The sequence below is a fragment of the Heloderma suspectum genome, chromosome 10 (genome assembly GCF_057233095.1).
Source record: "Heloderma suspectum isolate Gila_16-S chromosome 10, 16-S_ref, whole genome shotgun sequence".
Classification (NCBI taxonomy): domain Eukaryota; kingdom Metazoa; phylum Chordata; class Lepidosauria; order Squamata; family Helodermatidae; genus Heloderma; species Heloderma suspectum.
Window position 1 is genome coordinate 9,058,033 of NC_139467.1, and position 14,881 is coordinate 9,072,913.

At 47.7% G+C, this 14,881-nt stretch overlaps 2 protein-coding genes across 24 annotated transcripts in view; one reads left to right on the forward strand and one right to left on the reverse strand.

The window, feature by feature from the left end:
- The first annotated feature begins 3 nt into the window (after positions 1-3).
- The window catches only part of LOC146337616 (very-long-chain 3-oxoacyl-CoA reductase-like), a 106,611-nt gene continuing 91,733 nt past the window's right edge, over positions 4-14,881 (forward strand). For 6 of the 22 annotated variants that reach the window (XR_014785031.1, XR_014785035.1, XR_014785022.1 and 3 more), the window contains exons 1-2: positions 6-912; positions 2,365-14,881. The exon at positions 2,365-14,881 is cut by the window's right edge. Coding sequence is in view for 1 of the 22 variants with exons in the window: in XM_084815003.1 (XP_084671129.1) it covers positions 2,523-2,605; positions 3,267-3,288; positions 12,141-12,238; positions 12,739-12,819 (284 nt within the window). In the remaining 21 variants the exon portion in view is untranslated. Of the gene's footprint in view, positions 2,254-2,364 lie in introns of all 22 variants that reach the window. The other 16 variants (XR_014785021.1, XR_014785020.1, XR_014785033.1 and 13 more) reach the window with 13 other exon arrangements.
- Positions 1,993-14,881, reverse strand: part of LOC146337617 (very-long-chain 3-oxoacyl-CoA reductase-like) — a 27,646-nt gene continuing 14,757 nt past the window's right edge. The window contains exons 8-12 of one of the 2 annotated variants that reach the window (XM_084815001.1): positions 14,511-14,592; positions 6,261-6,398; positions 5,477-5,542; positions 4,894-5,040; positions 2,240-2,561 (exon numbers count right to left, since the gene is read on the reverse strand). In XM_084815001.1, the coding sequence (XP_084671127.1) occupies positions 2,460-2,561; positions 4,894-5,040; positions 5,477-5,542; positions 6,261-6,398; positions 14,511-14,592 (535 nt within the window). In that variant the 3' untranslated portion in view covers positions 2,240-2,459. Of the gene's footprint in view, positions 2,562-4,893; positions 5,041-5,476; positions 5,543-6,260; positions 6,399-14,510; positions 14,593-14,881 lie in introns of both variants that reach the window. The other variant, XM_084815002.1, reaches the window with a different exon arrangement.

The window sequence follows — 14,881 nt, forward strand, 5'->3', positions numbered from 1 at the left end:
CTTACGTTTAGCCGCGGGCTTCCCGCGGCGCATGCGCAGTGCCGGCGGACGCGTCGGAGCGTCGCCGTCTCGTCAGCGACCCTCCTGGGGGAGACGTCGCGGCGGGCGGCGGGCGCCGGGGAGGCCCCAGGCGGCTCGGGCGCGTCCCGCCGCCTCCTGGCGCAGCGTCAGGGGGAGGCGGGCCTGCGCCCCGAGAGGCGCTGTGGGTCGGGGCCGCGCGCGCGCGCGCGAGGGTCGGCGCGATGACCGGCGCTGAGCCGAGTCGGCTTCCGCGGGGATCGGCGGAAAGAGCGGCAGAGCTTCCCGACGGCAGCCTCGGAAGCCCCCGCCGCTGCCGCCGCGGCGAATGGCCGGGAGCGCTGGGAGCCGGGCCAGCCCGTCCGGAGATCCGCTGCCCGCCCGCCCCCACTCGCGTCCTCCGCGGCCTGCCCCTCCCTCGGGCAGCCGCGCGTCCTTCCCGAACGAGTTGCAGAAGCGCCCCTCGAGGGTCCCCAGGGAGAGGGACGGCCACCGTCGCCGCATCTGGCAGCTCCGTCACGGGGCAGATCCGGGGCGTCTCTGTCGCAGCCTGAAATCCTGCTGGGGTTTGAAACGGGGCTTCCTGCGCCCTCCCGGTTTAAACGCAGGGCCGCAGCGACCCCCTTCACGCGCGCCCCCCCCCCCGCATTCTCCCCGGATCGGAGCCTTCCACGATCTCTCGTTGCTCTCGCTCTTCTCTCTTCTCGCTGCTTTAGCTCTTTTCACAGGGGAAACAACGGGGTAATTTGAGAGCTCGTTATCCGCCACCTATTTAAAAGCGGAACAAAGGGCATTTCGTGCAGGAGACGCCTCGAATGGTCGCGGCGTGCCCGCGAACTTCCGTGAAGGAGCAAGCTCAATCGCAGGATAAAAGCCCGGTGTGAAAGAGCCCCAGTAAGGAAGCCAGTTTATCCCTTCTAAAATGGTTGAGCGTGCCATGTTACAAGGGTAGTCCTAGGAAGGAAGGAAGGACCCCTGATCTGAAACAAGCAGAAATTCAGCAGACGCAGCTTTTGCCTATCGCTGCATCTGCATAGCACAAAAAGCTTAGGCTGGTAATGTTATTTATTCATCACACAGCTAGTTAAACATATGATCTCTGCCTGACAATAGTAGACAAGCACAGATACATTGTGGCTTGTTGCTCTTACTCACTGGTGGTGGAAATACACTCTGCATATGCTCAGAAATTCTATTTTTAGTGCATATTCTTTGGTGTTACCTCATGTGTTCGAGGTTTCGTGAATGACCAGATAACTCAAATTAAGCACTAATTCAACATGGTTCCAGAGCCATGTTTATTTTCATTACTTTTAATCCCATCCCTATGTACTGTTAAATCGGCGTATGAGATTAGGACTGGGGAAACCCAGGTTCTCAGTCCCCCTTCAGTCACAAAGCCCATTGGGTGACCATGGGCCAGTCAGCATCTCTCAGCCTGACCTACCTATAGGGTTCTTGTGAGGATAAAAAATTGGGATGGGAAAATAATGTCAGCTGCCGTGATAAAATGTAATAAATATCTGAACGCAGACAGGAAAATGCCCAAGAAACCCGACCATAGCTGAGGGGGGAATTAACAGTAAGAGCAGCTATTGCTTTACACAGGAAGCCACCTGCTCCCATCCCCAAGGTTTTCTACTGACTCCAATTCCCAGCCTGCACCGAGCTTAATGTGCATGCTTCACTTAACGCTTTTGAGACCTTGGCATTGTTCGTTGCTGCAGTGGCTGAGATCTGGAGCTCCGATCTAGGTCAGAAAATCCTGGCATGTGAAGCAGCAACTGGCTCTTCCCTGGGCAAATCCTTATCCCTCCCCATGCCCAGCTCTGTGCTACCATCTTCACAGAGGTGCTTATACTCTCCTGGCCAGCAGGTCCAACCAACTGGGAGGGCAAGTGAGTGAGCCATGCTGGCTGGCACAGTTGAGGATGTCTTACTTTGTGCGACATTAAGATTAGAAACGTGCTTCATTGCCCCTATTTCTAAAACACACCAAACCTTGTGTTTTCAAAAGCTTGTAATGACCTTGTGGGTTCCGTGTTTTTCTGCTAAGGCTGCAGATGCGCAGCCCAGCAGTCTGCATGTCCCTTGGCACAGGAGGGAGTGCAGAAGAGTGACATACTCTGCTGCCAGCACTGTGGGAATTCCAGAACTGAGGCTAAGAGACAAAGCAAGGCAAACAGCTGCCAAGACAACAGGCTAAATAATCAACATTTTTCCAGTGTCAAGGTAGTTGGTATATTAAAAAGTATGCAAAAATACGCAGTAGATCCATTAAAACGATCGATGCTGATTCCAGTAAATTCAGTTGTTGCAACCCTATTTTCATATCATTTGCTTTAGGATCCGGTTTTAAGATGGTCCATTGGCTCTCTATAGTTCTGGAGAAATCCTCTTTAACCCCACTGAGGCTTCCACTAGATCTTCAAATGCTCATTCTATTTGTGCTTCTCAGTCATCTTCCAAAAATACCACTGTGCAGTGAGTCCAGCAGATGTTAAATGAAGCCACTTTGGAAACAGCAAGTTGAGAAGGAAGACCTGAATTTAAAAAAAGGAAAAAGAAAAAACAACACCTTTTTTAAGTTGAGTGGTGGCAAGTGTGACTTCCCCCCACCTGCTTATAAAGTTAGACATGAACTTTGGATGCCTGTCTGTAGCACAGAGTGGAACTACTTTCAGTCGGTCCCTTTCTCTCTGGACAACCTTGGCAATCATTGTGTAAGGGAGGAACTGATCGGAGGGAGTTCAATGATCTGATTAAAGAATTCTTGATACACTCACTTTTTAATAGACAAAAAATAGTACATTGTTCATGCTTGATAAACTGTGTGAGGAATAACTCATTAGCCTGCAATGAAAACCTCGCTGAAGGTACAAACGGTGGAACTGTTTTCTCCACCCTGCTCAGTGCCTCCATTATACCCATAATGTTATATCATATGACCATGTGTGGGGGCCAATCCACGCCCTGTATCAGCCACCACGCAATAGGAAAAAAGGGTGTAGTGGAAGAAATGAGCTATATCATTAGATTCAATACCACAAATGTTCTTTGGAGATTAGTCTGAATACCAAAGTTTTGTGGTAAGCAAGAAAAAATGTTCTTCCTCGTAATTGTCTCTTCAGCCTGAATAGCTTTGGTATACCCTTATACTGTGAGAAGGGCACATGTAAATTCAACTTCTTTCTTGGTTACCAGGAAGGCCAATTGTATTAATTTGTACATTGCTTCTTTTCTGACAGGTCAGAAGCCATCTTCATTCATGTAAGTAATATGCTAGCATCACTCTGTATAGCTTTGTCTGTAATAAGCATGCATGGATGTTTTAATCAGGCCTGGGTGACTGTAGAGAACCATTTATTTATAAAAGATAATGATTCACAAAGATGTTCACAATAATAAAACCAAATTTATAAGTGGATAGTAATGCCCTTACAATGGCAGATCCTGAAAATGCCTTCCCTAACATTGGACTTACAGACACCCCCCCCCCCCCCGGCTTCCAAGAGGCCCCTGGCTTTCCTCATTTTATTCATGTTAAAAAAAAAAAATCCATGTGGCCAGGCACACTGCAAAGCAAAGTGCTGGCCTCCAGACCACCCCTTCCCCCCGGAATGCTGCTGAGCTCTATGTGGCCGCTGAGGCCTTCTTAGAAACTGGAGATGGCAGATGGCTGGAGCCTTCCTGGTGCTGCCATTTGGAGCCTGCCTGGCTGCACACACACACACAAAACGGGGGCAAAAAAGAAGTAGAAGTGGGGGCCTTGTTGCCGCTGCCTGCTCAGTTGGGGAGAGGAGGAGGAGAAGGGAGAGGCGTGTGTGTGTATGATGGATGACTGGGATGCATGCTTGTGTGTATACGTAAGCTGATGTATGGGATGGGTGTGTGTATGAGAGAGAGAGAGGGAGAGAGAAAGTAAGTTGGGGGGTTCTTAGAGAAAGCATGTATGTATGTCTGGGTGGTGACTGAGGATTCAAGGTGCCTGCGGGGCTGAAAAGTTGGCTGACAGTGGGGGACTTGATAAGTAATTAAATAGGAATTGGTTTGGTGTAATGAATTTGGAGGTGTTCCTATTTGGAGAAATAAATTCATTTTAGAGGACTTCATTTGTAGGAAGCTAATTGCCTTGCCTTCTGGGAGTTCTGCTGGAACAGAAAACAGGGTTCAAAGGAATAGGTTTGTGTTTGGGAGCTCTAGCCTCACCTCTGCTTTAAATATGTTGTGACTGGCTGTGCCCACCACAGCAGGCATTTTGTGAATGGTGTCTGCAACACGTTCACAACACTCGAAACGTTCCAGAAGGGAAGTGCCGGCCTCTGGCTGCCCGCCGTCTTGATTTCCCCAGAATGCCTTTGGGCCCGTAAGAAATGAAGGCAGGTGGCTGGAGCCTTGCCGGTGCTTCGCTTTGAACCGCGCTCAGCTGCCCACAAAGTAGGCTTGGTTTTGGTTTCATTTTCAAAGCACCTGGCATGGGGATGTGATTCCAGGTTTTTGGGTGCTCATTTTAAACAAGATGTTGCTCTTCCCCTTTTCTTTTTTTAACGCTTTGGGATAGGTTTCTCACTGGAAGTGTAAGCTCAAGCTCTGACAGGTCACAGGTGATGGGAAAGACTTGCCTGAGACCTGGAGAGCCGCTGCCAGCCAGAGCAGGCTGGGCTGGACAGACAAAGACTCTCGCCTGGGCCGAGACAGCTCCCTAATGCTACAAAATGTGCGGAAACAGAGCGTGTTGCGTAGTTTGGGGAGAAAACATGTGTAAAGCTTTTTACACTTTTTTCGGTGCTTTACAATCCTTAAAATGTGAGAAATAAAACAAAAACGGGGCCCCTTGCGCATCTGTGGACCTCAGCTGCCAGCCTCTGGACTCACCTGGATGGTGTGGCTGAGGCAGCCAGAGGTTCTCTTCGCGAGCCCCACCGTGTTCAAGGCCTTGTGCGCAAATGCCTCTGCTGAGATCATGTAGCGTTGGTTGTACCTGTCGGTCATACCGGTGGACACAAACATGGGCACAACACTCTGCAGAGGGAAAGAATGTCGCCGCCAGGTGGGGGCTGTGAACAGCCATGCTTGACTCTGTGCCTGGGGGGCCTGTCCTCCAGCTCAGGGCTCCTCCGGTCAGGAGCCAGAGCCGGAAGCTCAGGCGGAAGGCACTGCTCTGATAATCAGGAGAGGGCAGAAGGCCGGGCTCCCAGAACGCAGTCAGCCTGGACAACCCTGAGCTTTCACAGTTGCTGGAATCCAACGTTGGGCCCCCCGTTCGTGCCTGAGCCTGATGAGAGCGAGCTCCAAGGCCTGAGCACAGACTGGCCCCGGAGACCCACTTTTCCAGGCCTGCCTGTGACAGGGAGAAAGACCCACCCATCGGCCATCCCACTTTGGCAGGAGAATTGTGCCCAGGCCCATGAAGCCAAGTTGCCTTTTTGTTCCTTGGGGTGAGCTCAGTGCACGATACCTGCACAATGATGCCTGTGGAGCCATATTCTACGTCCAAAGCGTGCGAGAAGAAATCAACAGCTGCCTGAAACCGAGGCAAGAAAAACGCATCAGAGGATTTGCACCCCTGAGGCCAGTCCACACGGCATCCTCTCCCCAGTGGTTTCCACGGCTGCAGCTGTAACTGCAGGAGGTCACTGGATTTTTATTGCCTTGATGCAGGAGTTGGGAACGTGTGTGGCCCTCCAGATGTTGTTGGACTGCAACTCCCACAAGCCAGCATAGCCAGTGGTGAGGGATGATGGGAGCTGCAATCCAACAACCTCTGGGGGGGTCAGGCGTTCGCCCTCCCTTGCCATGCGTTTGACCCTCTGTGCTAATGATCTCTGTACTCCTGCCTGACTCTGCTTTCTGGACTTGGGTTTTGCTTTACTACTGTCCTGTGCTTTGACCTTGGCTGCGCCTCAGGCCTCTCTTCTGGAAACCACCTGCTTGCCTAGTAATACTGTGCTTTGTCCCTTGCCTGTATCTTGCCCACTCTTGCCTTGGACTGATCCCATACGGGACTGAAACTTTTATGCTTGACCATTTCCATGCTTACTTGCTTTGCCTATTAGATTCAACCCTGTATTTTCCTAGCATAGGCTCTGACCCAGCTAGAGCAGGACAGAGGGCAGGACAATCGCGTTTACTCTATGAGAAACCATTCAGACCATGTTAAAACATCCACCCTTTTTGGAGATTCAGCTTAGGTTCTCCACTGTCCCATCCTTAGGCATGTAACTAGTCTAGGATGAACTCACTTTTGTTTTTTGTGTAGCTGATATATTTCTGTAAGTCAGCCTTCCCCAGCCTGGCTTCCTCCAGATGTGTTGGACTACAAGGCCCGTGGGATTATGGGAGTTGTGGTCAAACTCATCTAAGGGCTCCTTCACACTGAGCTAAAACAGAAGCAGAAAGCCCCATTTGAAATGCAGTTTTTTAGGCTGGTGTAGAGATGCCCTAAAGGTGCCAGTTTGAGCAAGGCCATCGACCATGGTATCCTTCTGGATAGGTTGTCTGGGTTGGGAGTTGGAGGTACTGCACTACAGTGGTTCCATTCCTACTTGGATGGCCGATTCCAGAAGGTGGTGCTGGGGGATTATTGCTCTGTGCCATGGCAATTGTGGCATGGGGTTCCACAGGGCTCTGTTTTATCCCCTATGCTGTTTAACATCTACATGAAACCGCTGGGGGAGGTTATCCAGAGGTGTGGGCTGAGGTGCCATCAATATGCGGATGACACTCAGCTCTATCTCTCTTTCTCATCAAACCCAGGTGAGGCAGTGGCTGTTCTGAATCAGTGCTTGGGCACGGTAATGGACTGGATGAGGGCCAATAAACTGAAACTCAATCCAGACAAGACGGAGGTACTGTTAGTGGGTGGTTTGTCTGCCCGGATAGGTGATATTCAACCTGTTCTGGAGGGGGTTGCACTCCCCCTAAAGCAGAGCTTTCCAAACTGTGTGTCGCGACACAGTGTGTTGCCGGCAGTGTGTAGGTGTGTCGCGCGAAAATTGTGCGGAAGGGCACCGTGGAGTTCCCTTACATTTGCTTAGCTTGGTCCCTCCCCCGGAACTTCCTAAAGCAGCTAATGTTAAAGCAGCTTAGCTGCTAAGGCTTAGGTGCTTTAACATTAGCTGTTTTAGGATCACGTGGCGTCTTGATGCAGGATGCACGTGATTGGTGGTGTTGGAGCGGTACGGCGAGGAGTGTGGTAATGCTGGCTGCACAAGGAGTGTGGAGAATTCGAAGTTAGCAGAGCAATTAGTCGAGCAATTTGCAATCAGCTCGGGCAAGAGGCTTCCCCACGTCCTCGGTGTGGCTGCAGGGCAGCAGGGGAGAACAACGGCCCGCTGGACACCTCCAGAGCAGGGAGGGCTGCGCCGGGCAGGTGAGGAGCTTCGAGCCTGCGCTCCCCAGAAAGGTAGAGGCGGGGGGCAAAGAGAGGGGAAGGGAGGCACTGCCCTGGGAGCAGAGCTCGGCCGATATCGGAGCGGAGAAGTGGCAGCAGCCACCAGCCCTGCATGGTTTCGGGCGTGCCCTTCGCGGACTTCTGCACCGAGCTGCCGCGCAGCCAGGCCAAAGTAACACACAGGTGGAAACGCCACCTGGGACTGCACCGAGCGGGCCGTCCGCCATCTTGGCCAGTCGGAACGGAGCTCAGTTGATTTCTGCCATTTATTTTTATTTTTACTCTGCTGTAATTGTGGATTAACCACCCACTGGTTAACCACTGGCAGCGTAGCACCAGAGAGTGCTGGAACTGGACTCGACATAGGCATTGCAAATATTTACAGCAGTATAGCCTTGTAGTGAGACATATATATTTACACCATTTTTGTTGGACTTTTGCTTCTCTACTTCATGTGTTTTTGCAGCTGAGCTCCTACCTGGACCTATGTGTCCTAATATGTATTGTAAATACTTTAGTTAATTTTATTTATTTTTCACATTTTCTCCTGGTCCCGATTCCTATCTTTATCTCACTTTATTGCTGTGGGAGTGGAGCGCAGGTGCTGTTATTTTCATAAGAAACAACAGAGAAAGATAAGCGCTAAAAACAGTCCTGTTATTTTCATATTTAGTTAATGCTAAAACCTAGAAATAAATTTGCATAGATTTATTCATTAAATTGCAGTTGAATTACCCGTAAAATGGATACCTTTCTAATTAAGAAAAGGAAAGCTGGTGAAGATGATGTTTGCAATGAACAAAATGTAGCGGCTATAGAGGAAGCTACGCAAGAATCAACTGTTGAACGGTCTGTATTAGTACGTAAGAAGTGTAAAGGAACAATTTCCAAGCCTCGTTTATACAGTAAAGATTATATGAAACTGGGGTTCACATTTTCTGGTAATGAAAACAATCCTTGTCCCCAGTGTTTCGTTTGTGGGGATATACTTGCAAATGGAAGTATGGTACCAAATAAATTAAAGCGTCATTTTACCTCAAAACACTGTCATTTGTCAGAAAAGCCAGTAGGATACTTTATTGAGCTTTCAAAATCTATAAAGAAGCAGTCTGCATCATTCACAAAGAGAATGAAGACATCAGAGAAAGCTCAAAAGGCAAGTTACTTGGTTGCTCAAATAATTGCCAAAAACAAGGACCCACACGCAATTGTCGAAACCACCATAAAGGAATCTTGCTGTGCTATTGTTTGAACAGTGTTTGGGCCCGAATTTGAGATAGAAGTAAAGAAAACCCCTTTGGCAGATAACACAATCGGAAGACGTATTCAAGACATGTCTGATGACATTAAGCAGCAAATGAAGGATATTTTTCAAGACGATAATATGATCTTTACATTGCAATTAGATGAAGCAACAGATGTCAGTGGGTTAGCACAGTTATTGGTTATTATACGCTTCATTCATACTGACAGAATTATTGAGCAATTCTTGTGTTGTCTAGAACTTCCAATGAGAACTAGAGGTGAAGATATATTTAAAACTTTTGATTGCTTCATGAAGGAAAATAATTTGCAATGGTTAAATTGTGTAGGAATATGCACAGATGGCGCACCCTCAATAGTTGGTTCAACAAAAGGTTTTATAGCTTTAGCAAAGAAAGAGAATGAAAATATTATAATTACTCCTTGCTTTTTACATCGCGAAGCACTAGTCGCGCAAACCATTGGAAATGAATTAAGAAACGTTTTGGACAAAGTGGTTCAAATGGTCAATTACATTAAAAGTAGACCTCTTCAATCAAGATTATTTGCTCATATTTGTGAAGACATGGGGGCAAGGTTTAAAAAGCTTCTACTGCACACAAGTTCGTTGGCTTTCAAGAAGTTGAGTGCTTTGTCGTGTATATGAATTGAGGGAAATGATGCTTAAACTTTTTGAGGAAAATCAGCAAAATGAATTCTGCAATCTAATTCAAAGCAAACTTTTGGTGCACAAAACTGGCATATCTTGCTGACATATTTGAACATTTGAATAAAATAAACAGCAGTATGCAAGGAAAAGGAGAAAATATCTTAACAGCGGTAGATAAAATTTGTGCTATGAGAGACAAAATAGCAATTTGGAAAAGGAAAGTAAAAGAAGGAAATTTTGAAATGTTTTCCAAAACTGCTGAGTGCCAGCTAAAATGTGATATCAGCGCGCTAATTGTTGACCATTTAACATTGCTTGGAGAGAAAGTTCATCATTACTTCCCAAATGTTGAAATCCAAGACTATGATTGGATCAGAAATCCATTTCTTTCAACTGCAATGAGGAATTTTTCACTTATTGAAGAAGAAGAATTAGCTGACATAAAAAATGATCGAAATCTGTTAATGATGCATGAACAGGGTGACTTAGACAGCTTTTGGATTCACATTTCAAAAATGCATCCAAACATAGCTAAAAAAGCGTTAAGAATTCTTCTGCAGTTTTGTGCTACATACATTTGTGAAGTATCCTTTTCAGTGATGGTGAACTTAAAGACACTGAAACGTGGAAGCTTAAAAATGCTCGATGACGAAATGCAAGTGTCTTTATCTAATATTCCACCAAATATTGAAAAGCTGTGTTCATCCCATCAACCTCATACATCCCATTAAAATGGTAAGTAGTTATTGGTGTTATTCAACTTTTTAAAATTCTTGCACATATTTACATACTGTTATTCATAAATGACAACAATGTATGTTATTATCTACAAATCATATATTTTTAAAAATATAAATGAAAGGTTTTCATGAGATACGTTGTATCCCCATACCTTTCGTTATTACAATTTATGTATGTGTCCGTATCTCTTATAACGGGTTAGTTTAACCTCTGGTTTGCTAGTAAAACTGAGTTACCGTGTCACGAAACGATGCTTGTCTAAAAAGTGTGTCACCAACACGAAAAGTTTGGAAAGCTCTGCCCTAAAGGATCACATTTGTAGTTTGGGGGTGCTCTTGGATCCAGAACTGTCACTTGAGGCACAGGTGAACTCAGTGGCACGGAGCACTTTTTATCAGCTTAGGCTGGTATACCAACTACGCCCTTATCTGGACAGAGATAGCCTAGCTACAGTTATCCATGCTCTGATAACTTCTCGTCTGGATTACTGCAATGCGTTATATGTGGGGCTGCCTTTGAAAATGGTCCGGAAACTTCAGCTGATCCAAAATAGGGCAGCAAGATTGTTAACAGGGACTGGCCTGCGAGCTCATATTACGCCAGTACCTTTTCAGCTGCACTGGCTGCCAGTCCATTTCTGGGCCCAATTCAAAGTGCTGGTATTAACATTTAAAGCCCTTAACGGCTTGGGGCCAGGTTATCTGAAGGATCGCCTCCTCACATATGTGCCTGCCCGGACTTTAACATCATCGTCAGCGGCCCTTCTCCGTGAGCCCCTGCCAAAGGAAGTGAGGTGGGTGGCTACTAGGAGGAGGGCTTTTTCTGCTGTGGCACCCCGGCTCTGGAATGAGCTCCCTAGTGAGGTTCGCCTGGCATCTACATTGTATTCTTTTCGGCGCCAGGTGAAGACCTTTTTATTTTCCCAGGCATTTTAGCATTTTAGCTTTCTAAACTTTTAGCTTTGCTGTTTTAAAAATTTGTATTTTAAACTCCTGCACTGGTATGGCTGTGAGAGCTGGACTATAAGGAAGGCTGAGCGCCAAAGAATTGATGCTTTCGAACTGTGGTGCTGGAGAAGACTCTTACGAGTCCCCTGGACTGCAAGGAGGTCAAATCAGTCCATCCTAAAGGAAATCAACCCTGACTGCTCATTGGAAGGACAGATACTGAAGCTGAAGCTCAAATATTTTGGCCACCTAATGTGAAGAGAAAACTCCCTGGAAAAGACCCTGATGCTGGGAAAGACTGAAGGCAAAAGGAGAAGGGGACGGCAGAGGATGAGATGGCTAGATAGCATCACTGATGCAATGAATATGGACTTGAGCACGCTCCGGGAGAGAGCGCAGGACAGGAAGGCCTGGCGTGCTATGGTCCATGGGGTCACGAAGAGTCGGATACGACTGAACAACAACAGCTGCTGCTAGGTTTTATTGTGGTTGTATTGTTATATTGTGGTTTTAATGTTCTGTATATTTTAAATTGTTTTATTGTGTGTTGTTTGGTTTTAATTTTTGTGAACCGCCCAGAGAGCTTCGGCTATTGAGTGGTATAGAAATGAATGAATGAATGAATGAATGAATGAATGAATGAATGAATAAATAAGGCTTCTGTAGGAAAAGCTACATTGCTACCATTCATATATGTAGTGCATTTGGCTGATGTCTGAGCCTCAGACTACAGGTTAAACACACAGAAGAGATCTGCAGTGTAACTTTCGAGTTAGTTACATACCTAAGAATGGAGCTGTGGAGGTCCTATGATGAATTGCTAAAACGGGAGGGAACCCACAGGCCGCATGCAATGCACACTAGTCCAGGGGAGCCCCCCCTCCCCACTTTTCCCTGCTGGGCAAGAGGGAAAAGACTGCAGTTGTGGCCTGGCCAACAAACTTGACTGGGGTCACTGGGGAGAAGAAGGAGGCTTTAGCCTACCCCGCCCTCACCGACCATGAAGCAGCCAGGAACGCTGGTTCCCTGCCACTAATGGCAGTGGGGAAGCAGCAGTCCCAGTCGGGATCACTGGGGTGTCTGCGTATATATATTTTTCATTTATTCATTTCATTTCTAAACCACCCAGGTGTCAAAGTTCCCTACATATGTGCATCCCTCAGCCCACCACCTGGCACCCCATGCAGGTCTCAGTGCCAGAAAGGATGCCCGCCCCTGCTCTCAAAGGTTGGCCAACTACTCCATTTCAAGGGGGCCCAAAAAATCCAATTTCAGCCTCTTTTTTCTTTTGTTTGTAAACGTGTGTCTGTCTGCACAGTGGGCAAAGTGAGCTCTGATGATTTCGGGTAGTTTAGGACGTCCCCTTGCCTAGGAAAACTTGAGGATGAGGTCAGCAAATGTCAGTCGCAGACAGCTGGCAGTGTCAGGGGTCTTTTTATCCAAGGGCATGTCTGGATGTGCCTTTTGCTCCAGGGCCGGTGCGAGTGGAGATCCTTTTGAGTAGACGACGCAGTCGCCACTTCGCAGTACTCCGTGGTTTTCACCCGGAAGATGCGGATTTCTGAGGAGGATGCTGCGGGTTCAGGGCGGGTGGGCGCGCTGTATATCCCTCCCTTGGATTGGCACCACAGTTTGCAGTGGGCGTGAGGTGGGTGGTGTTACTGGTGTCACTGTGTGACGCCTTCTCACTCCTCCCCTCTCCTTCCTATTTCCTCGCGGCTGCGCAGTTACCGACGAAACAATGGACCAAGTCAGCGCGATATGGACGCCCCCAAGAAAGGCTTCTGTTTCCCTCTCTTTAGACTGGGGTAAGTTTTGAACTATAGTTCCTGCAGCAAAGAACTTGGGAACCCACCAGACAAAATCTATCTTAAAGTTAAGTGCATAAGGTGCTTGTTATGTTGTTCCTTTAGTCAGGTGTTTTGTTTTGTTTTTGAGAGAGAGAGAGATACGTTTTTTCCCTTTTCATGCCTGTAAACATTAATTGCCCTTAGGACACAACCCTATGCATGTTTATACAGAAAAAAGGCACACAACTCCCAGCATTCTCCACCAGCAAATGCTGTAGGACTTTTTCTGTCTAATTATGCATAGGATTACCCCCTAAATTTACTTTTTATCACTGTAGTCTGGACTTGGGGTAAATTCCACACTCAACCCTATTCATGCCAAAACTGGTCTTACATTTTTATACATGTGCGTGAACACCCCCTGCCAGCATTTGATGTTTCATTTAAGCCTTGGTCTTTTATGTTAGCCTTGGTTTATGGTAGGCGGTGGTAGTCTAACACAGACCAGATGAAATCTCAAAAGTAAGATTTTATTATTAATAAAATAATTATTAATAAAAGGGGTGGGACAGTCCTTGAACATCCCTTTGTACTCAGGATCACCACTAGGTCTAATATTACACATCATATGAAAAGCAGAGCTGTGTGCATGCCTGTTCAAACTTTAAATGCTCCTATTTAACTGACAAAGCTGGGAGGCTTGTAGGGATGTACGAAAGTCCCCTTACCTAGCTCCACCGGGTTCCGCCGGCAGGGGGAGGCGCTCCGTCCCTCCCCCCAGAATCCTGGCTGGCCGGCTCCGCTCCGCGGGGATTCCGCAGACCCGCCAGCCAGCTCCGCCAGCAGTTGGACATCCGGCTGCTGGCTAGCAGGGATGCAAATGGTGGCGGCCGTAGCCACCGCTGTTTGCATCTCTGTAGTCAGCTGTGATAGGCTACATAAAGACTTACATAGCCTATCACGTCTGGCTTAAAAAAAAACAAACGCGCGTACGCAAATGGCGGCCGCTACGCTACGTAAGACTACGCTTAGTCTTACGTAGACTAAGATGGCGAAAATAAGGGGGAACGCAAATAGCGTCCGCTACGCTATTTGTGTTCCCCTTATTTTCTCCGTCTTAGTTTACGTAAATATTTACGTAGACTAAGACGGCCGAAAATAAGGAACGCAAAAGGCGGCTGCCATAGCCGCCGCCATTTGTGTATGCGTTTTTTTTTTTAAAACAGATGTGATAGGCTACGTAAGTCTTTACGTAGCCTATCACGTCTTGTAAAAAAACAACAAAGCGACAAGACTGCAAATGTCGGCGGTGGCAGCCGGTCGGAAGACCAGCCGCCGGAGCCGCTGCCGCCCGGAAGATCCGCCCCAGGTAAGTCTCGTCCCAGGGGGGATCCGCAGGGGGGCGGCAGGCCGTTCCGCCACAGATTTCGGGGGGCCGAATGCACTGGCATTCGGCCTCACCGAGATCCATGGCGGAATCCTCTGCCATCCCTAGAGTCTTGAAGTCATGTGGACAGGGAAGAAGGAATCCTCATTTGGCTCTTTCCTTTTGTTGTGATTTCTCCAATTATGTTTCTTGTAGTGGCTAATCTTCCCCAGCTGTTGGGAGGGGATGGCGCAAGGAAGATTAGGTACAATGAGAGAGATAGACCGAAGACCATGTCTTGGCCCTCCTGTTTTAAGTTTACAAACCTGCACATTTCCCTCACCTTGGTTGCGCTGTATATCGCTAGCAGTGGAAAGGGACGCCGGCCTGCCGCTGATGACAAATTGATGACAATCCCCTTCTTCCTACAAAGAGAGCCACCAGGGTGACTTAGGGCAACATCTGCTTTTCACTTAGGAATGCAGTCTGAACCAGGTGTGCTGCGCTCAGCTCTGTATTGTATTAAAGTATAAGAAATGTATATGTTTATACTGTGGGTGGAGAGATCAAGGTTCTGCTAGCCAAGCCTGCTGTAGCTGGATCCTAGCAGTCTGAGACGAACTCATGGATACTTTTCTGGGGGTGTGGGAGAGTCTTTCCTTACTTTCAGCCTAGCCAGCAAAAGAGCACGAGGCTCGGCAGACCTGGGAGAGA